Below are 22,300 nucleotides of genomic sequence, written 5' to 3' on the forward strand. Positions count from 1 at the left end.
CAGCGGCAGCAGGTCTAGAGGCACGGAGAAGAGCCGAGCCGAGCCGTGCTAACAGCCCGGTAAACCTTCGGTCCAGGATCACACCTACCTGCCATCCTGGAGATGCGGTTCCGGCGCGTCACGCCTCTCCGTCCGTACGGTGCCGCGCGGCGCGCTCCCTGCGCGGGAAGAGGAGGAGACCCCGCAGAATCACACCTTCATCAGTCCGCAGTCTTCATCACTGAAAGAGCCTGCACAAGACACACAGAGACATGCAGCACGAGACGCACACACCGAAACGGAGGTGTGGCCCCGCCCTGCTGGTACCGACTGATCATTCAGATCACGTCTGGTCCCGGTACCAGTCCGACCCAGCTCCGCGTCACGTGGTCAGATCTACAATTCACACAGAAACACGCTGACCGACAGATCCGGATCAGACAGTGTGAAATTGACCTCTTCACATTCAATTAGCACAAAAACAACACATCAGCCACGTCAAATATATCTTTATCTATATCTATATATTAATACATATATTTATTCATATAATTACTATTTTTTAATAATAATATAGATAGACGCCTATCTCTACCAATAGCCTATTATACGCACGTGCCGTGCGTATAATAGGCTATTTAGCATGTTAATACAATAAGCAATCTCAGCTTGCTAAACTTATTTTACGACATCCTTAAACTTAGAAAAAATAAGAATCGAGACTCTTTAAGATTTAACAAATGAAGTTTATTTTCATGTTCCAGTAAATACGATTTAACAATGATAGTGAGTATTTAAAAACAAACTGTGAAAAATGATACAGACCAGTGTGTAAAATCATAAAACTTGTAAGTAAACATTAAGCTGAAAAATAAAGTGAATATGAACATAAACATGAATCTTAAGACTTCCGAACATATATAAAAAAAATGTATTATAAAGTTTGTAAACAGTAGGATGTATCTTCTATAAAATTTCCATTTGGCTTAAAATTTTAAATAAAATATTTTTTTCCCCATTGTGACACAGAATAAAGAACATATTCAAAAACTCAAGGGACATTTTTTAAAGATACAGATATAAGAACAGTACAAGCAAAAAATATAACAATAATGGCTTCAAAGTTTAATGTCACTTACTAAAGCTTTTCTGTGACAGGGAGTGCAACAATAAATGTCTGTTTTACAGTAAAGTGCTCTTCTGTTTGGTCTCGACATTCAGTAATGAGATTCCTTTAATTTAATAGATTTTCATATGACCACATGCTGGTTTTACCAATGGTTTAGCCCCCCCCCATCAGAAATACTGCTGGACCTAGACAAAGTTGTATACTAGTGAAGCTTCAAAAAGTTAACGTTACTTGTAGATCTGAAGCAATCCATCAGCAAACCATGGATCTTTATGGATGTAATGTGTTGAAAATTAATGACTCTACAAACTGTTCTTGGTTTGCCAGTGAACTGGCAGGCTGCTGTCTTGGATAGATCTTAAAATGGACGAAGTAGGCACTGCTTGTGGTTTAAATGATCCTGCTGCACTTTAACACTGATGCTTTTGTTAACTTGGGTGTACTGTCCCTTTAAGAACAGAAACTGCTGACTAGCTGTGAGAGGGGTCTGGCTACAGACTGGACATTTCTGGCTGCAACTCTCTAGTAAAAGTTATAATCTCTATTTGTGAAACATCAGTTGCTTTTAGCTTGTTTGCAACAGGCTGAAGTTGCACTATGTAATTTGCATTGTCCCTATCAAATAAACTTAATGAATAAAATAAAAATACCGTTCATCTGAAGGAAGAGCCATAATTTGCCGGTACAGTGCATTTGTAGTTTTAGATTATTCATAAACAAAGTCTGGCAGTTAATGCATGAAATAACCACATAGTAAACATTACAGACTAAGAATTATGCACAGATCTGCCGTAGAAGCAGCTACATGAACAATGGCTTCATTGGCTTTAGCTAACATAGCTATGCTAGCTATGTAATTAAGGCTACTACATAAGTCAATGTAGCTAAGTTAGCTTAAGCAATGTGAGCTTTAGTAAATGTAACAAAAGCTAAAAAGCAACATAGATAATGTACCTATGTAGCTACATTAGCTGCTTTGTGAGCTTAGCTTTAGCTCTGTTAGCTACGTAGCTCTGTTAGCTACATAGTTCCTTTTTCTATAGGTAGGTTTATAGGTTCCTTTTTCTTAAGCAAATGTGGCTAAAGCTAATTTAGCTATGCAGATAACTTAAGATACATACCTGCTTTGTGAGCTTCGCTTTAGCTACGTAGTTTTGTAAGCTACGAAATCTACATTACTTGTGTGACAAATAGAGCTACGTAAGCTACACTGACTGTGTTAGAACGTTTTAATGAAGAAAGAGGTTTTTTCCTGTAAGCAGAACTTTTAAACATTTTGTAATAAGGTTTTACTCGTCAGATTTTTTACTTTCGGCATCCTTACCGTTACCGTAATCCCGAACCGAAGTGTGTTTTAGTGCCTCAGATGAACGGTCTATAAGAATGGCTGTCAGAAATAAACAGTCTGCAGCCAGACTGTCTTGAACTTTTTATGTTAACAGGTTATGTTGGACTCTATTTGTATATATTTAAAAGTACAGTAAATACAGGACTTGAGATTATGTACATTTTAAAGTTATTTTTTTCACGCTGTTTCGATTTATCAAATGAAAACTAGTATTATGGATAACTCAAATGTATTTACATGGTTAAGGTTGATTAATGTATTTTGTCTCTTTCCATAGAACAACATTAGCCTCAGAGGATAATGAGCATGATGATTTAAAGTATCATGATGACAGTCTATCCCCATTTTCTCTGGACCTCCACCACCGGCACAAAACGTGGACGACGGCAAACTCTCCTCTTCGTGTTGTGTTTGGGGTTTCTTTGGTACATGTCTGCCATAAAGAAAGATAAGACCAACAAAGAGTGGCTCGTTTATTCACATAATTGCTGGTTTAACAGAAAAAAGCAAAACCAATGTCATGCCCAGACTCCTTTATTCAGTCAACTGCTACAGGCTGACTCTGGACTTATTAGCTCACACTGATGTGTCAGTAAAACAGTCCAACCTGAGAGGATGTCTTACCTTTGAAGCTGAGAACATACTGTCGGTTTCCTTTCACCACTTCGATCACGCCAGTTCTGTTTGATTGAAACGAGACCTCCAAAGTCTGAGATGTCACTGATGTGGTCCGCTGCTTCTCATCCTACAGAGAAGGTAAGAACCAAGTCTGTATGTTTACAATCCAATATGATTTAAAGATAATAAAGTAAAAGAAAGAAACAAGTCCTTCTAAAGCCTGGCCTCTATAACTAGTCTTCAGAACCCTTGAACTATTCTTCAGATCTCTACTACTAGATCTCAAACTGCTACAATGAAAAAAACACTACTAGTCCCTAGTTTTCTAGAGCTCTAGTCCTTAGATTTCTAGAACCTGTCCTCTGGATCACTACAGCTACATGCAGATCTCTGCAACCAGTGTTTGAACCTCTGCAACAAGTCCCCAGACCTCTCCATCTAGTGATCCAACCTCTACAAGTAGTCATTAGGCCTTCACAACTATTCCTGATATCTGGACAACCAGAAGTTGGACCTCTCAAACTGGTTTTTAGGTTTTGACAATTTCTCCCCATACCTCTATAACTAGTTCTCCAAACCAATTAACTTTTTTTCAATCTTTACAACTAGTTCTCAGATCTCTACAACTTGTCCCCGGACCTCTAGACCTAGTCCTAAGACCCTTAGAACAAGTTTTCAAAACTGTCAGCCAGTCCTAAACTTGTCTGCCAACTAGTCCTCTTTAAAAGTAGTCACCAGGCCTGTGAAATTGGTCCTCAAACCCCTAGACAAGTCTTCAGATCCCTACAATAGTCCCTAGACCTCTAAAACTGTAGAACTTGAACAAGTAGTAGTTGTACCTCTCAAACTCGTCCACAGACCTTGACAACTAGTCCTCAAAACTCTAGAATGATTCTTCAGATCTTAAGTACTTCTCAAACCTCTTGACTGATACTACAGCTAGTCCTCAGACCAAGACAACCTGTCTCCAGATCTCTAAGAGCAATTCCCTGACTTCTACAGCTAATTCTTAGACCTCTATAGCTACCCCTTGACCTCAACAACTTGTCTTGAGACCTCTACAGCTAGCCCCCAGATCTAGTGAAAGGTAGTCCTGTAGTCTCTGGAACTAGTCCTTTGAATCTCTACAACTAGTACTCAGATCTCTACAACTAGTCTTTGGACCTCCAATCAGAGCTCTACAACTAGTCCTCAGATCTCTGCAACTAGTCTGCAGACCTAAAATTCAAGTCCTTATATCTCCACTGCTAGTTGTCTAGCCTTGACACCTTGTCCTCACCTCTAGAATCCTAGTCTTCAGATCTCTGGAGCTAGTCCCTTTAGATCTCTACAGTTAGTACCGAACCACTACAACCAGTTTCTGGACCTCTGCGACAAGTCATCAAACCCACAGAACTTGTCTCTACATCTAGTCCCTATACCTCGCAATCAATAACCAGAGCTCTACAGCCAGTCCCAGGACCTCTGACTGAGCTCAGGCCTAGAAACTTTCAACCTTCGTCCCTGAGGTGTTGGGACTCACTGGATGTCCGTACTCGATCCAGTTCCCCTGCTCCCCTTTGTAGTACCACAGCCACTCGGTGGTCAGGACGTAGTGCGGCGGCTTCAGCACAGACGAAATTGTTGAGAGACGGCGAACAGGTTTTGAACCCCGCCTCATGGACAGGAAGTCAACAGGAAGGTGGGTGCAGCTGGCCCAGAACAGAAACATTACAGAAGTGTTAAGTTATGTTGGACAGCCCAGTCAAAGAGGTCTACAATGCCCTCGCTTATGAAACTACTGATGCTGCATCCGAGACAAACCAATTAGCTTAACACCTGAATAAGGTCCTGAAATCTGACCTGTGATTCTTAGAGGGGTCACAGAAGTCCCTCTCAATGTCCTCCATGTCCTGCAGCTCTGTCCAGGTCCTGTCATTAAATATCTCCCACTTGTATGGCAGGTGGAAGTGAACACGGCTGCACTCGTCTGGAAAATAAGATTAAAAAAAAATGTTAAAAACATAAAACTAACAATACCTAACAAACAAATTATATTAGGATTTAGTCTCCTGAGACTGAACTGCTGGTCTAGAACGTATTTTTAGGTTCTACCAACTATTTAAGATGACTAGGACCTGACAAGAATAAAGCCTAAGCATTACCTTTGAAGGGTTGGCTCACAGAAAAGGTGTACCCGAATGAGGACAATTGGTTACCTTTACTGTATAACACCTTTGAACCATTGCTGTGTAGCTAAGCCAAGCATGAACAAAGGTTCTGCTAAAAATTCTGAAAGCCTTGGAAAATTCTTAGAAAATAAATCTAGGCAAAATTCCCTAAAATTTTCAAGAAACTACCCCAAAAAGTATTTTAAAAAATCCAATAAAAGTACCTTTAAATTTCCTAAAATATTTCCAACTATTTCAGTGAAAGTTTGTTAAAAATCCTCAATATTCAATACTAATATTCCCCCAAATTTCACAAAAATACCAGTAAAAGTTCAAGAAAAGTCTCTGTAATTTACAAATAAATTCACAAAAAAATATCCAGGAAACTCCCAAAAACTTTTTAAACTTGTTAGCCAAGTGCCCCAAAATTTCCAGAAAATTCTTAAAATCACCTTGAAAATTCCAAAAAAATTCCAAGCAAATATCCCCAAATCTCTAAAGAAATTCAACCAATTTGTCTGAGAAATTACCATAAGTATATGTAAAAAAAGATATATGTATCCTGAAATTTATTTCAGAATAATAATTCCCCAATCATTCTCAAGTGATTCAGTTTCTGAAAATTACTTTGAAAAACTCCATGTAAGGTGCATCAAAATTCTAGAAAATTTCCAAGACCTGCTCAGAAATTCTGATTAAGTTCCCTCCAAATATACATGAAAATTCCTAAGAACATTCAAAATGATTTCAAAGAAAATTCCCAGATAAATTCTAGGAAAATCCCCTGAAACTTTACAATCAACTCCCCAACTTGTCCACTAACTTTCTGGAACATTGTAAAGCATTGCCCCCCCTTATTCTTAAAAAAATATATTTTAAAAACTTCATAAACATCCTATCAATTTTCATAACATTTCCCATGAAAATTCCAGGTAGTTCTTGTGAGGTTTGGCACAGTCTGTAATCCAGGTATGGTGTCAGTCAGATGATTTTGGAGTTATGGTGACTAACAGTAGTTTAGGCTTGGAGAAACTTTAAATTCTAAGGTTTTATTAGAGATAAAGTTCCACTGTTTTCATCCTTGTCTTCTAATGTGATACATTACTGTATTTTCATTAATGTCAAATACATTAAAGTTTTCCTTTGATGAAATATCTAAAAAGGAAAAAAGAAATACGACTTCAGTTTTTGTTTTGAGATATATTTAGAACATGTTGTTCAGTTTATTTACTAATTAATTCATGTATTTCTGTCTGAAACGAATCTAACTGAAAGTGAACCCTGACTCTCTGCTGCCATCCAGTGGACATAACGGAAATTGCAGGCCTTGACTATAGGTCACATGATAAGACGTGAGTCAGACTGATGAAGATGATGATAGAGGCAGGAAGTAGGGGCGTTGAGGGTGCTGCATCACCCCCTAAAATCAAGCACAATTAAAACCATCAACCTACAGAAACATTTACAGTCATGTGTGCTTGTTTAATGGGAAATGAAGATTTAGATGGAGTAGATTTTTTGTTCCTTTATTGGAGAGAGAGAGAGAGAGAGAGAGAGCTTAAACATGTTTGAAGATGCACTCACTGTTGAATTTGCAGCTGTTCCTTATGAAGTGCAGACAGATCTCCTCTCCCCCTTCATTTACAGGCTCCACATTTTTCTCTGATGACAAACACAAAGAGCAACCATGATGATGATGATCCACACAGACAGTTCACAGAGGAAGCGTGTGACTAGCCCAGAGGCGGGCTTTACAAATAGGCAAAGGTTGGCAATTGCCTGAGGCCCCTGGGATACTAGGGAACGCCTAACTGACTAAAAGTTAAGCTTGTTTTCAGCTGTAATGTCAGATTTTGATTATAAATAAAGGTTAACAACAAAAATTGTGAAAACATACCACACAAAAAGTCTTTAAAAGTGCCCTTTGCTGGCTGCAGCCCTTCACTAGAACATTCCTGGACTCACCTGTGTCAGCGTTCTTCAGGTTGTACATGTTCCTGTAGATGAACGGCAGCTCCTCCATCAAGTCCCCGCTCAGACCTCGGTCCTCCAGCATGTGGCGGCCATGTTGGTCGATGGTGTGCTGACGTTTACACCTGAGGCCGAACATACAGTCTCCCTTTACGAAGTGCTGACACAGGTGGATTTTAGTGCAGCTCACCTGGAAGGAGCAGTCACCGAGGGGAGCTGAGCCTTTATTATAGTGAGAACACACCTGAAGGAAGAGAAAGAGAGGGAGACACCTGAGGAACGGACCAATGAAAACTAAGAATAACTCTTTTTGTTAAACGTGTGTTTTTAATTTACCTTTGTGCCCGGAATAACCTTTTTTGTTTTTTATTATTTTTGCTTTTTTTAATCTTTTCCATTTTTTGGTTTCACTTTTTCAGATTCCAGTTCTCTTCTCTGGAGATTTTCTTTGTTTTTCTTCTTTTTTAATAAATAATTTCAGCATTACAACATGTGGACTACTCGTAATGTCTCGTCCAATAACAGAGTAGAATCTTGTCTGTCTCCAGCCACAAAGGCTGCTCTGATTGGTTGTTTGATTCCTTAAAAAAAAGGGGAAAAGGAGAAATGCAAAAATAAAGCAGAAACAGAGGAAACACCTGGCCTGTATGGGACATTTGGTTTCCCTGAAACGAGGGAGTTTACACAGGGATTTTAGGGATATTTCAGTATTTTTGAAGTAAAATAAAGTTTTTTGAATTGAAGTACCTAATACGACTCAACTTCAGCAATACTGAAATATTCCTTTAAGCTCTGAGTCAGGTACACTGAACCTAACCTGACCAGGAGAAGGTTTTCTTTAAAAATTCCCAAGGTTTTCCTCATCTCCTCCATCTCAAAGGGCCAGAAGTATTGTTTCACTCTTGCATTCATTCATTCATTCCATATTGTGCATGTTTGCCTGAATAAAAGTCGACATTTTTACACATGTGGCGCTCACTACAGGATCAATCATCCAGTTCAGGGTCACATGCAAGTCTGCACAAGCTTCTGTAAAATAAACATTTCAACACCTTCTACTGAATAGGCTGAAAATTGCAGCTCTGAGTGAGGAAATGAAACTGACTGATGATTGATTTTAAACTTTAACATTTGTTTGAGTGTTTGTGTGACCTCGGGCAGCAGCTCGGGGTCGTTCTGCAGCAGCAGCAGCCTCAGGTGGTCTTCATGCAGCTCCTGCAGCGTGCACTCTCTCAGTAACTGCTGGTTGTGATCAGAGCCGAGGTCGTGGGAGTATTTACACGACTTCCTGGAAAGAAAAAACAATATTACAGACATGGAAGCGGCTAAAAACAGAGCAGAAGAGAATAGTTTTAACAGCTTTAAACAGGATCATACATCAGACTCATTTAGGGTTCAGTCTTGAGCTCAAACTCTGAAGATTAGAGGGGAAGTGGAGTAGAAAAAGTCAGAGTTTGTAATTTTTCTGCTTAGATAAAATAAATTAGGATAAATTAAACTCAATTTTGATTGATTACAATCAATAAAATTGATGTTTTTTTCTCTCAACCAGGTAAATAGTTTCATGATTCAGTATCAGCTGTTTCATTTCTCTGTAAATCACGACGTACTGCGGGGTGACGTCACTAACACACAGGTACGTTTATTGACGTCACATTTTTTTAAGATCAAACACAGTTATTCAATCAAAGTCTTTATTAATAATCCATTATTTATTGTTGAAAAATATTTATTATTGTCAGTATTTTGCGGATGAGTCACCTGCAGGTTTACTTTCTGTTTCCTTAGGTTTCGTTTCTGACTGCTGGAGTCTGTATCACTCCACCGAAGAACACAAAAAGTAGTCCACTAACAAAAACATACCAACAAGTTAATTTTCGTTGTAAATGCAATATATTTGCGTACTTTTATTCAATATTTAATGTTATATAAACATAATAAGCGTGTCCAGTGTTGTTTCGATTTACGGAAGCCCGGAGGAAAATAAAACAGAGACCAGCTGTGTTTATGACGAACTTACCTGCCCTTGTCGAACCTGCAGTTCCCATAGATGAAGTACCTGCACAGGTGAAGCTGTTGACAGCCCACACCCTCCGCGCATCGCTCGTGGTAGTACGCGCTGCACAGCCGGAGTGAAGTTCGCGCGACCACCGTGCAGTCCTCCGGCCTCCCTTCGCCGTCCCCCGCCGAACCGGGGACCAGCAAAAAGCGGGAGCAGCCGTTCATGATGTGGAGGAATTCTTCTTCGTTGGTGTTACATCTCTGCAGCAGCTCCTGGTACAGCACGCGCAGATTCAGCGCTCCTCCAGCGCGGCAGAGCGCGCGCGTGGCCTCTAGGATCTCCGGGTCGTACATCTTCACCGATCAGCTGATCAGCCCCGACTGGAGTCTGCACGAGAAGGTTGGAGAGGTAGGTCACAGGAACATCTCCGCTTTAGTCCTACCAAAATAAAAGCACAGGCTTTATTTCTAACTGTAAAAAAATATCAAAGCGTTTTAAAGTGAGTTTAAAATTATTTTTTATTGTTGTAGACTGAAATAATCTCAGAATAAATCAAACACACACACAGGCCTATAAATATAAATACAAAAACCAATGTTTATCTCAGGTGAGAGGTTAAAATCTACAGGTGGTTCTAATCACACAGGTGTGACTGAGGCAGCATCAGTGTGTGAGTGGATCAGTGTGAGAGTCATGAAGCTGTGTGAGTCCATGCTGCTGACTGTGAGTCTGTTTACACTGACCACAGGTGAGGAATCTGGACAGGTACACTGTTTACAGCTGTTATAATCAGCAGTTTAAGTCAGTCACTGGCTTACTGGGTTAATTTAAAGTGGGGTTGTTGTCTGCTTTGAGGCTGCCATACGTAGAATTAACCAGATTAAAAATATGATATACTTCATGAATGGTTTTTGGTTATAGAAAAAGTCTAAAAATTCCCATAATGTTGAATTTTATTAATGAAAACAAGTAAAAGTGATGTTAATTTTGACAGCAGTGTGCCATGTTTTCTGTGTCCTTGTGGAGGCCTCGGCTTTCTCAAATATGAATGAGGGGAAAGGAAGAAAGAAAATAACAAGGAGAATCGATGCACTGGTGGGTTTCAGCCTTTTTTGCCCAAGGCACACCTGAGGTTATGTCAAATCTCATTCATATTGATACAAAATACTTATTAAATAATGGTACAGTCAAGGCCGTCTACAAGGACAGAGCTTTCTGAATACCAGCCAACTGGGGGATCATGGAGTTCAGGAAAACCATGGTCCCTTGTTAAGTTAGGCTGTGATAACCAATAAATTCAACCCAAATATTAAACACTCTTATCAAAGAAACAAAAGAAGTTAGATTTTTTTTGTGCTTTGGTACAATATAGCTTTCTTAAAAATGCAGTCCTCTTAAAACAGAACTACCTTTTTATTGGTAATGTTAAAAATGTTGATGGGCACGCTGGTTGGCCTTCTTTGAACACACGTAGGCTAAATTATTGGCATATCCTTATTTATGCGGCTTTCCTAAACCTGCTTCCAACTTACTTTTTGTTTTTATTCATATGTAAAGTTCAGGAACTCCAGTCTTCACTCTGTGACTCAGTCACAAAATCTACTTTTGCCATCTGTATCCAAAGTCCATCTTTAAATGGGTAAAAAGAGTTTCAGGTAGCTGCTCCTGCAGCCTGGAATCTTCTGCAAGAAAATATCTTGGGGGGCTGGTCTCTTCAAATTGTTTTAAAAGTGGATTGAAGACACTGGAGGAAGATGCATCAGGTTGTAGATGTTTTGACCGATGACTTTGTGATCTGTGACTGGATTGGTTGATCTGTGTTTGTAGGACTGAATGATTAGGGAAAATAATCTAGTTGCGATATTTTTCCCCAGTATTGCGATTTAAAGTATGATTATTCAGTAAGTTCCTCAGTATTTCTAAACACAAAAGAAATAAATCACTGTATTTTATAATAAACACAATATTTGGTAGATTAAACAAAGACTAAACAGTTTAACATTTAGAGTCACCGATGTATTCACTGGAATATTTATTTTATGTCTTTCTCATTTTGAACCAGACAAGCAAATAGGGAAAGTATACATTTTTGCAAAGTGTTGCATGATGTGTAGAGTAGCATCTCTGCTGCAAAACATTTATTAAACTGGTATTTTGACGTACATTTCATTTCAAATAATTATTGCAACTTCTGCGATTTGAAAATTGCAGTGTGTAATATTGCGATTTAATCTGAAGTTCAATTAATTGCCCAGCCCTAGTTTTGTAGTGTTTTAATGTTTCATGTTTGCGACTATGTTAATTATTAAGCTGCCTGTCTTGGTCAGAACACTCTTGCAAATGAGATTCTTAAAGGTCACATATTTTACCCTTTTAAGACAAGTTCATATTGGTCTCAGAAGTCCCTAAAACATGACTGTGAAGTCTGTTGCTAAAAAACATGCCAGTATTGAATTTTTGCATGTCTAAAATTCTCACTGTTTCAGCCCTGCCCAGATCGAGCTGTTTCTGTGTCTGTGCCTTTAAATGTTGATGAGCTGACTGACTCCACCCCTGACTCCGCCTCTCCCAGGAAATGGAAGTGGCACAATGGATGTGGCTCTCCAGATTCTGAGAGGAGGATCAGGAGAGGAGGGTGGAACTTTCTTCCAAGCAGGGAGGGCCAACTGAATCTGGGGGCGGGGCAAACTCCCCACATGACATCATATAGGGAAAATCTAAGAACAGCTTATTTCAGCACACATTTTTTGAAAGGAGGAGAAATGGAGGAGGAGAGGGAATGGATTGTTCTGGTACTTGAGGGGAATGTGGACAGGGCAGGAGCACATATTTTTGAAAGAATAGCCTGAAAAAGTGATTTTTTTTTTTTGCATAATATGTCCCCTTTAATCTCAGAAATTAGAAGTAAAAATGCTTAAATTGGTTAAAAGTAGCATAAATAAACATTTTTATAATCCAAACCCAACAATAGCTTAATACACTTTTGTCAAGATGCTAGCAGCAATGCTACTGATCCAGCACACATGCACTGATATCAATAAATCACAGTCGGGGAGGGCCCAGCCTCTGGGGTTTTCAGTAGCTCAGCTAATTCTGTGGGCAGACCTGGTTACAGCAAGTTGTAATAACACACAGTTCAAATTCTCACGGTAAACCTGGACTTACTTAAAGGCACACTTGTGCAACCACTGCACTAGGCCATGTTACTATTGTTACTATGCCTTGCAGAATGCAACCTCAAGTTTTTGCAGCCTAGTTGTCCTTACAGGGCATTAGCATTAATGCACCTTTACCTATTGGTTTGTGATTAATCATTAAAGTAAAGAGGTGTTCGTATATGTTGAACATTAAATGGAATTATAAATCAGATAAACTGAATGTGTTCTATCTGCAGCGGCGCTCAGTCTGAATCCTTCAAACACGTCTGATCCTGGATCAGGTAATATACCATGTTCTCTGCAGTCTGCTTTCTGTCATCTGATCACAGTAAAGCTGTTTTTATGCTTTATTCAGTCTCCAGTCTCTTTTACAGTGCAGCCCCAGAGTCACCCATCAGAAATGCCCTCTTGGGTTATTTTATCTCTGGGTGAGACAAGCCACCGCAGATGTGTTTTGACTTGCGGTCTTCTTCAGCACCACGAGTCAAAATGCATCTGTTGTGGCTTGTCTTGTTTTCATTAATGACTCACTTCACTTTGAAAGATTAAGTGAAATATTTCCTGCTCATGTTTATTTATTTTGTATTGTTTCAGGAAAACTGGTGACTGATCAGGCGAACGTGACTCTGAATGAAACTCATCAAACTTTCTCTGAACACTTTGGATTCAACAGTGAGATATAAAACTCTTCATCCAGATTTAAAGAGTGGCACTAGAATTAAAAAATGTCTTGACAATATCATGGACAGAGCTGGGAGGAAGGGGAATAAGACAGGCCTGTTTCTATGCGGATCAAACTCTTTGTCATCAGAAGTGTTTGCTTGGTTTCCTGGATTAAAAATACTGATGCAAGAGTCTTCTAAGATTCCAAAGAAGGATTTGACTTGGGGAAATTTTACCTCCTGAACAGGAGTTGCTGCTTTGTGAGCTCTACTTCAAGAATTGCTACCTTTGGCAGAAAAAAGTACTCTGGCCAAAAGTGGTAGATCTTAGTCATTTACAAAACAAATTTACTCATTAAAATCAATTCCTCACTCACTGTCCTGTGCTTTGTCTCCTGGTGCTCAGATCTGTCAGGTATCCGCGTCTTCATAACTGAACAAGAGGCGGAGAGTCGGATCATAGGGGGTCAGGAAGCCTGGGCCCATTCCTGGCCATGGCAGGTGTCTCTTCGCTTCGCATCCATGCCGGCCTGTGGGGGCGCCATCATCGGGCCGCTGTGGGTCGTCTCTGCTGCACATTGCTTCAAGAGGTCAGAGGTCACCTACATTTTTTAGCCCTCTCAAGACAAGACTATTTATTACCGCATCCTTAGAAAGGACAAACTGTTATTTTAATGATTAGTTGCTTCAAAAAGTAGAGGATAATTTTCTGATTGTCTGCCTTATTTTAACCAGTAGAAAGAGAGCACTGTCTAGGTTGCACAAATTTGTTGGGAACTCTTGGAAAAGTAGCTCCACCCTCTTCCCCAAATGTTGACATTAAATTTAGACTGTGTACAAGAGATTGCATGCATTATTAACCATAAACTACGCAACATTAGGTGTGTAGGACTTCTGTTTTTATTGCTGTGGTATTAAACAGACATCTTCTAACTTCACATGCTCCTTGATGACATAAGCCTACTTCAGTATAAACAGATCTTGTTTTTGTTCTGTCTGCAGATTCAACAGAGCTTCTTTCTGGACGGTCCTGGCAGGGAAACATGACTTAGATAATCCTCATGAACCGGGACAACAGGTAAGGTGCACAAACAGTTTTAGATTGTGATTTTTTTTGTGCTGCTTCTCAACAGTCAAGACAAACTGGTGTTTGGGCTCCAGACCAATAAGAAGCCCCCATAAGAGCCGAAAAACTTAAAATCTCAGCAGAGGTTCAAAAAGTGCAAATTTCACAGTGGCACTAGGAAACCCCCCTAGGTGGGCCCCACCTGACAAAACTCTCTTCTGCTTGCCTGCTAAATGCATGCATTATTCCTGAAAAAAATTAAATTTTTCAGTAAAGTTACTGAAGGGAAATGAAGAGAAATGATTCATCTGAGAGTGAAAACAGAAATAGGATAAAAGAAAGCAAGACAGTCATATTAAATGGTGATCATGTGACCTTGTTCTTGATCCCAGTTGGTCGGTGTGGCCATGATCATCTCCCACCACAGCTACAACCCTCGCACCAAAGAGTGCGACCTGGCTCTGCTGAAGCTGCAGACACCGCTCGTCTTCAACCAGTTCGTGAGACCCATTGACATCTGGACCACCCCCCTGCCCCCTTACAGGAAGTGCACCATCACGGGATGGGGCTCCACTCGAGAAAGTGAGATGTGATTTTAACATGACTTGTGATTTGCCAGAACATTCCTGGGAACAACTATTCCTGCTAGAATGTGGTGTAAGAACTGATAGGAAGGTGTGATTTGATTCAAAAAGTAACTGGACTTGGATAAAAGTCAATGAATTGCACTAATATATTAGCAGTGTTTGGGTACTGAAATGTTGCCAACATATTTTGTAAGTTATAGACCTTTAATCAAGCCAGTTGTGCTCTGAATAAAGCCGGGTGTTTGCTTTGGTTCTGGTTCATCAGATGGTGCACGAGTGAACAGACTGCAGGAGGTGAATGTGACCATACTGCCCCCTGAAGTCTGTAACCAGTACTACCTGGGAAGGATGAGACCCTCTATGTTCTGTGCTGGGAAGGATGGAGGCGGAGCCGACGCCTGTCAGGTAAGACCAAGAGTCCATCCATCCTCTTCCGCTTATCCGGGCCGAGTCGTGGGGTTAGCCGGTTAAGCAAGTCCACCCAGATGTCTCTTTCCCCAGTGACATCTTCCAACTCCCTCTGGGGGGGTCCTCAGTGTTGCAGCTGCAGGCAACACTGTCACCTGGACTGATTCCACCTGCAAAGGCTCAGTTCATGCAGTTGCAACAGTCCCTTGCAGCACTCTTGAATGTCCTGATGTGTTGTGAAACTATGGGGTAATGTGGTCCTGTTCCTGTCTCTGAAATGGTCCTGCTGTTCTCCCTGAGATTATCCTGTTTTTGTATCTAACATGGTTCTCTTCTTGATTCAGGGGGACTCTGGTGGTCCTCTGTCCTGCTTCACAGGTAGCAGGTACGAGCTTGCAGGTTTGGTGAGTTGGGGGGTCGGTTGTGGACGAGCCAGACGACCAGGAGTCTACACCAAAATGCAGCAGCACACCATGTGGATGTCCAGCATCCTGAGTGAGTCTGATGGTTGTGGGTGTCTACATGATGATGAGTTAGTGTTTGAAGACTTCCTGTTGCTTCCTTCCCAGATGATCCAGGCGTCCTGTATGCTGACGACTTCACCACTGAAGGTTCTTTTAAGTTTCTTTGTTGATCAGCTTACCCTCACATGTTGGTAAAGACTAACCTCCAGCTCGGTGTCCATTTGTCGTCCGTCCTCTGTGACTGTTTGTTCACCTGGACTCAGAGGACAGGTGTGGGCGGCAGCAGAGCTCCAACTGTCAGAGGGCTCCAGGTCTTGCATCTCTCTCTGTGTCCCAGAAAGGACAGGCATCAGTTGGGAACGTCTCTGAGAGCTGTCCCTTCTCCTGGCCCTGGCAGGTCAGCTTGCAGTCTGCTGGACACCACTACTGCAGTGGAGTCCTGATCCACCGCCGCTGGGTGCTGACTGCCAAACACTGCAGCGTCAGGTACAAATACCCTACTTATATTGATGCTTTTAGATACTTGCATCCCTCACACAGGGTCTCTGGTTCTTACTGTTCAACATTTCAGGTCATATCTCCCAGAATCCTCTCTGGTTTCTTGTTTTGTCCCTGCAGAGCTAAAGAGGACGTGGTGGTCCTTGGAGTCCATGACCTCCGCTTCTCCTCATCTCAGACCATCCCTGTAGACGAGGTCTTCAATCTGCCAGAGGACGGCAGCTTCCCCCCAAAGACTGACCTCTCTCTGCTCCGCCTTAGCGTACCAGCCAGATTTCGTAAACACAACCTTTTACTTTGAGGGATCACTTCCTGTATGCCTTCTCCCATTAGTCATACTCTGAAACTGTCATCTGGTCTCAGGCTTGAACGTGGCCCCGCTTTGTGTCCCTGAAGAAGATGAGGAGCTGGACAGTAGCTGGTCTTGTGTGACGACTGGCTGGGGATCCACAAAGGCGGCAGGTTGTCCACGCACCTTTCCAATCGCCTCATCTCCTTTTTTTTGTCTCTGATTATTGTCTGTTGTTCTCTTTTGCAGAGGACGTTGATCCTAACAGGCTGCACCAGGTGGGACTGACTCTGGTCAATCAGACGAGCTGCATGGAAAAGTGGGCAGGACTTGTTAGTGACTCCCATATCTGCACACATCCTGCTGGCTCTACCTCCTGCATGGTAAAGTTCTAACTTTTTACAGTTAGGTTGGCTATACATCAGACCATTTTCAAATCTTAAAAGATTAAAAAATGTGGGCTAGTACAGGCTAAAGAACAGACCAAACGAGTTATTAGCATTAGCACACGCCAGATGATTCAGATGCACCACAACGCCATACTGCTGCCGTTTGTAGCAACAGTTTCACAGTGGCTATTCCACAGACATGAGATCTCACTAGAGGGGTCTGACTGCAGACATCTGAACCGTCGTATATCTCAGAAAGGCAGTGCCATAATGTGCTGGTACCACGCATTTCCAGCTTTAGATCTTTTTTTGAAATCCACTTTATTTCTAAACAAGTCTGGCAGTTACATTCATGAAATAACCACACTGAAAACAATACGAACTAAGAAGCTTTTCATACATGAAATAGAGAAAAAGATCAGAGATCTAATCTGGGATTAACCTATTTGAAGACCTGGTTTAGTTACATGAACAGTGGCTTTCTTTAGCTTTGTTAGCTTTAGCTAAAGCTAGCTTCATAATTCACAATAGTATAAGCCAATGTAGCTAAGTTAGCTTTAGCAATGGGAGCTTTAACAAACATAGCTAATGCTAACTAAGCTATGTAGTTGACCTACCTGCGTAGCTTAAAAAGCTGCTTTGTTAGTTTAGATTTAGGTTCACTGCGTACATAGCTACATTGGCTATGTGGATCTGTTATCTATAGCTAAGTTTGCTTAGCAACATGGGCTTTGGCAACAATAGCCAAAGCTTACTTGGCTATGTGTATAACACATTAGGATTGCTTATATAGCTGCTTTGTTAGCTTAGCTTTAGTTCCGTTAAGAAAGCTACATACCTCTTTAGCTATCTATAGCCAAGGTAACATTAGCAAGATGACCTTTAGCAAGCATAGCTAAAGTTGACATAGCTTTTGGATAACATGTTATGATCACTTGCATAGCTGCTTTTAGAACTTAACTTTAGCTACATTAACTAAGGAGCTACATAGCTTTGTTATCTATAGCAAGTTAGCAGAAGCTATATGACCTTTAGCAAATGTAGCTAAAGCTAACTTAGCTATGTGGATAATGTACAGTGCCTAACAAATTTATTAGACCACCTGTCATATTTGTCTCAAAGACCATCCAGCATCATGAAGTGCTTTAATGCAGACTCTTTCATTTTCAGTGAGCTCTCCACATTTTACCATTTTGAACAGGAATGAGGAATTTCAAACTGAATTCACCCAAATTTGAGTTGGCTCACTGGGCTTCTCTGAGAAGTCAGAAATGAATCAAGCATAACATTCAACCACTAAAACTAATTTTTCTGTTCAGGAATGCAAGTAAATAACTATAATTATTAATATTACTCATGAAATATTAATGTGCTTTACTATTTTTCCAGTTTTTTTGGTAAATCAGCTAATTTGAAAATTCATGGATAACAATAATAATTCTATTTTATCATTAAAAATATAATTTTGGTTAAAGAGCTTCTACATATTGGTGTATTAACCATTGCAGAAACATAAAAATGATTTTGGTAATTACCAATGCTGTTATTTTAGGGCAGCTGTGGCATAAACCTTACTTTGGTTAGGGTTAGGGTGGTCTAATAAATTTGTTAAGCACTGTATCTATGTAGAAAATATAGCTGCTTGGTGAGCAATTAACTATCTTGGCTACATAGCTCTGTTATCAGTAGCTAAGTTAGCTTGAGTAACGGAGCTTTAGCAAACATAGCTAAGGCTAATTTAGCTATGTAGATGACGAAGCTTATGTAGCTACATTGTGAGCCAAGTTTTTGCTCCGTTATCTATGTAGCTTGTGCAGCTAATGGAGCGATGTTAAACTTGCTGTGTTAGATTATTTCCATGGAGGAAGAGCTCTTTCTTTCCCTGTAACCAGACTTTTTACTTGACTGCATTAAACTCCTTGTGATCAGGTTTTGCAGGTCAGATTTTTTTCTTCGTTTAGTATCCTGATACCTTAACCCTAAATGGAAGTTTAATCTGATTTTATTAATTAAGTTTTAATGTATATTTTGGTTCTGAGCCATAATGCGTCTCAAATGAGCCATCCTCCATATTGATGCTGGCAGTTGTTGCTACCAAGGGTGGAATAACCAGTTATTAGGTTTATGGGGCCTTTCCCTTTCCCTCTGTGCAGCACACAGAGGTTCACATGTAATACTAATCCTGTGCGAATAGTGCTAAATGAAATCATGATTTAAATCAGATTTTCTTTTCTAATATTAAATTTGGTCTGATGATCTGAAACATGTGTGACAAATATGCTAAAAAATGAGAAATCAGGGAGGGAGAAAATTCTTTTCTTTTGAAAGTCATCTTGTGTAAAGCCAGCTTTAGATTTTTACTTAAAAGTTCATGTTCACAAGATTCTGTGTGTTTTCATCTCTGCAGGGTGATCAAGGAGCTCCTCTGTTTTGTAAAAAGCGTGGCGCCTACTTCCTGTTTGGTGTGGTCACATGGGGCAGTGGGCGGTGTAATGCAGATAAACCTGCCATCTTCTCAAGAGTGTCGGATTATCACTCCTGGATCTCGGAGCTGACTGAAGACCTCTGAATGTTTGTTGAATAAACTTTTTAAAAGATTTATCTTCTCATTTACATAGAAATCTACCATTAGCATTTGGCCTCAGCTAGCAGCCCTGAAAGAATGAAGGAAAATGAAACTTTAATTCAGAAAACGTAAGCCCTATTTGCACAGGATTAGTATTACCTAGGGACCTCTGGAAATTTGGGATAATCAAGCAGGATGTCTGTGTTTTTAATCCTGTTGTAAATCGTCCTTGTCTGTCATTTTCAGAATAAAAATTCCAGGGCAAACTACCGACTGTATTGCAGCACACAGAGGTTCACATGTAATACTAATCCTGTGCGAATAGTGCTAAAGTCACATTTTAGTCAATGTTTGTCCTGTGTGGAAAAAATGATGCAAATCCTTCTTAGTGGGTTTATTTGCCTTAAATTTCAGGTACATATGATTATAAAACAGTATATTTTGCCCTTGAGGTATTTTTATTCCAACATTTTCATTTCAATATCAAACTGAGAACCTAAAACCAGCAGCTCTGTTTCCATCCTACAGAAATACTCAACAGAAAAATCTTGAATCAGTAAAGGTATGACACTTTAAAGTGTAGAGTTCAGACTTGAACACCTGGATGCATCATCAGTGTTGTTTCAGTTGGGAGAGGAAGAAGGAGGTGATGATTTCTCAATCATTAGTCTGAGTTAGAGTTCAGTTCTTAGAGAAATCAGCTGCTCTTTGTCAGAGGAGAAAAACTTGATCACACCATCGCCCTCGGTCTGGCACTCCACTAACGTGATGAATCGAGTTCATGTTAAAGGTCAGCAGGCAGCAGGTCATACGATCCTCCATCCACCACCTCATGTGTATCCTCCACCTGCAAACACAAAGTCTGAGCATCATAGCTTCTGATTATTTATGAAAAGCAATCTTATCATGTTGACTTTTGCATTATCTAAATAAGCGCTGTACTGCTAACCCAGGAACCAAGACTTGAAGAGAGGAGTAATCAAACTGTTTAACACTGTCATGCAAGAAAAATATGAAGGAGTGCATGTACAAAATGACTCTGTAACACTTTTATTTTTTATTTGCACCGTCTTACCCTCATGGTACTGCACTTTCTGTGTAGGTAAAAACCTGCCTTTATTTTGAAAGAAAAAATTGATTGAAAATTAAAATATTAGTTTAACCAAGGAAAAAAGGAGCTTGCTACAGATTGAAAAGTAAATGAAGGAGTGAAATGTTTATGACAAGTATACATCTCTTTTGACTTTCAACATGTTAAAGGTGAAATGGAACTCTAGAAGAAGCAGTAGTGTCCTTGTTAGAACAGAGATGCTTTGGTGAGAAGTATTCAGCCTCTGCACTGCCATGATGGCTTAACTACGCTGCACCAAAAAGGACAAAATAGCACAGGTGTGTCAGCCTCAGCTTTGACTCACTGCAGCTTCAGATGAGCCGCTCTCTGCAGGTTCTGGGGCCGCTTCATAAACAGGGTTGCAGATTGTCCGAGGGATTTCTTCTGGGGTCGGCGGAGCTTCTTCCTCTGCTTCATCCTCTTCCTGACAGAGATGTGAGGTCAAAGGTCACCACTTAGACATGTTTCAGGTGTATTTATTCTAATTATGAAAAGCAATTACAACCAAATTCCAAAAAAGTTGGGATGCTGTGCAAAATGAAAAAAAAAAAATTACAATGCAGTGATTGTCAACTCTCATAATCCCATATTTTATTGACAAAATCAACATATCAGATGTTGAAGTGTTCCTGAGCCCATGCACTGATTTCAGCACAGAATCGTACCTGTTTTTAATGCAGTGGTCCCTGAGGGCCAAAAGATTAGTTGCATCCAATATTGACCTTCGACCTTGACCTTCTGTGCAGTGATTTCTCCAGAGTCTCTGAATATTTTGATGACATTATGGACTGTAGATGGTGGGACATTCAAAGTCTTTACAATTTTATATGGAGAAATTTTTTTTGAAATAGTTCATGAAATTGTTCAAGAAATTGGGTGGCACGGTGGCGCAAGGGTTAGCGCTGTTGCCTCACAGCAAGAGGGTCGCTGGTTTGCTTCCTGGTCAGGGCCTTTCTGTGTGGAGTTTGCATGTTCTCCCCATGCACATGTGGGTTCTCTCTGGGTACTCCAACTTCCTCCCACCACCAAAAACATGCTCATTTGTTTAATTGGTGACTCTAAATTTCCCGTAGGTGTGAATGTGAGCGTGCCTGGTTGTCTGTCTCTATATTTCAGCCCTGTGATTGACTGGCGACCAGTCCAGGGTGTACCCTGCCTCTTGCCCGATGACAGCTGGGATAGGCTCCAGCCCCCCCCCCCCCAGAACAGAATAAGCGGTGTAGAAAATGGATGGATAGTGTACAAGAAATTTTAAACACAATTTTTCCCAGGTTCGTGAACCTCTGTCTATCGTACTTTTGAGAGACTCTGCCGCTCTAAAATGCTCCTTTTATACCCAGTCAGGCTATTGTTCTGATGCCTTTTAACCTAATCAATTACAAAATGTTCCTCCAGCTGTTTTTCATTAGTACCACTTACTTTTCCAGCCCTTCGTTGCCCTGTCCCTAATTTTTTGAGATGTTGCTGCCATCAAATTCAAAATGAGCTACTAATTTTCATGATCGGTAAAATGTCCAAAAACGACATCTGATATTTTGTTTTTGTTTCTATTGTTGTTGTCGCAAATTAATGCATTGTTTTTATTTACATTTACTCAGTGTCCCAACTTTTTTGGAATTGCTGTTGTATAGATATTACTGATAATGAAAATACTTGATGTAGAAATCCTTTATCATTGACGTATTACAGATGATCCCACCTTGAAGTAGTGGAACATGAACGGACTGGTTTTGTGGGTGTAGAAGTGATAACCAACGAAGACGACCGCCACCAGCAGAATGATCAGAACCACAACGCCAACGCCAACACCCGCCTTGTGAGCCACCTGCATCTGCTGTACCAATCACAGACAAGCTCAGAGTTAAAGTGGGAAATGCAGTGAATTATTGTTGTATTAAAAAAAAA

General features: G+C 40.4%; 3 protein-coding genes across 9 annotated transcripts in view; 1 reads left to right on the top strand and 2 right to left on the bottom strand.

Annotated features, from left to right (window-relative positions):
* Positions 1–735: 735 nt before the first annotated feature.
* Positions 736–9,599, bottom strand: parp12b (poly (ADP-ribose) polymerase family, member 12b). Its single transcript, XM_041780424.1, has 8 exons — positions 9,216–9,599; positions 8,348–8,483; positions 7,190–7,439; positions 6,809–6,886; positions 4,917–5,043; positions 4,597–4,765; positions 3,081–3,201; positions 736–2,889 (listed from the first exon to the last, which is right to left on the bottom strand). The coding sequence occupies exons 1-8, from the start codon at positions 9,548–9,550 to the stop codon at positions 2,792–2,794; spliced, it is 1,314 nt and encodes a 437-aa protein (XP_041636358.1). The 5' UTR covers positions 9,551–9,599; the 3' UTR covers positions 736–2,791.
* Positions 9,600–9,843: 244 nt separating this feature from the next.
* ovch1 (ovochymase 1) lies at positions 9,844–22,214 on the top strand. Of its 3 annotated transcripts, XM_041780422.1 has the most exons (15): positions 9,844–9,945; positions 12,592–12,636; positions 12,950–13,027; positions 13,424–13,607; positions 14,020–14,095; positions 14,476–14,665; positions 14,936–15,075; positions 15,423–15,573; positions 15,648–15,689; positions 15,806–16,028; positions 16,161–16,318; positions 16,404–16,502; positions 16,579–16,712; positions 19,126–19,289; positions 22,085–22,214. In XM_041780422.1, the coding sequence occupies exons 1-14, from the start codon at positions 9,891–9,893 to the stop codon at positions 19,285–19,287; spliced, it is 1,737 nt and encodes a 578-aa protein (XP_041636356.1). In that variant the 5' UTR covers positions 9,844–9,890; the 3' UTR covers positions 19,288–19,289; positions 22,085–22,214. The 3 variants fall into 3 exon arrangements, with proteins under 3 accessions (XP_041636356.1, XP_041636355.1, XP_041636357.1); XM_041780421.1 differs by lacking the exon at positions 22,085–22,214 and having other exon boundaries at positions 19,126–19,315; XM_041780423.1 differs by lacking the exons at positions 9,844–9,945; positions 22,085–22,214 and adding an exon at positions 10,248–10,292 and having other exon boundaries at positions 19,126–19,315.
* stab2 (stabilin 2) overlaps positions 19,311–22,300 on the bottom strand; it is a 39,702-nt gene continuing 36,712 nt past the window's right edge. The window contains exons 67-69 of one of the 5 annotated variants that reach the window (XM_041780418.1): positions 22,095–22,226; positions 20,700–20,819; positions 19,311–20,131 (exon numbers count right to left, since the gene is read on the bottom strand). In XM_041780418.1, the coding sequence (XP_041636352.1) occupies positions 20,069–20,131; positions 20,700–20,819; positions 22,095–22,226 (315 nt within the window). In that variant the 3' untranslated portion in view covers positions 19,311–20,068. Of the gene's footprint in view, positions 20,132–20,699; positions 20,820–22,094; positions 22,230–22,300 lie in introns of all 5 variants that reach the window. The other 4 variants (XM_041780415.1, XM_041780417.1, XM_041780419.1 and 1 more) reach the window with 4 other exon arrangements.

Source organism: Cheilinus undulatus, linkage group 23 (genome assembly GCF_018320785.1).
Source record: "Cheilinus undulatus linkage group 23, ASM1832078v1, whole genome shotgun sequence".
Taxonomy (NCBI): domain Eukaryota; kingdom Metazoa; phylum Chordata; class Actinopteri; order Labriformes; family Labridae; genus Cheilinus; species Cheilinus undulatus.

Bases quoted from the DNA above. Each gene is read 5' to 3' on its own strand.
- parp12b (XM_041780424.1), bottom strand. From the start codon at position 9,550: ATGTACGACCCGGAGATCCTAGAGGCCACGCGCGCGCTCTGCCGCGCT. The intron at 4,766-4,916 runs GTCAGATTTCAG...GTTCTGGGCCAG, and splicing joins GACCCCTCTAAGAATCACAG to CTGCACCCACCTTCCTGTTG. The intron at 3,202-4,596 runs GTGAGTCCCAAC...CCTTCTCTGTAG, and splicing joins GGATCGAGTACGGACATCCA to GATGAGAAGCAGCGGACCAC.
- ovch1 (XM_041780422.1), top strand. From the start codon at position 9,891: ATGAAGCTGTGTGAGTCCATGCTGCTGACTGTGAGTCTGTTTACACTG. The intron at 16,319-16,403 runs GTAAACACAACC...ATCTGGTCTCAG, and splicing joins TAGCGTACCAGCCAGATTTC to GCTTGAACGTGGCCCCGCTT. The intron at 16,503-16,578 runs GTTGTCCACGCA...TCTCTTTTGCAG, and splicing joins GGGATCCACAAAGGCGGCAG to AGGACGTTGATCCTAACAGG.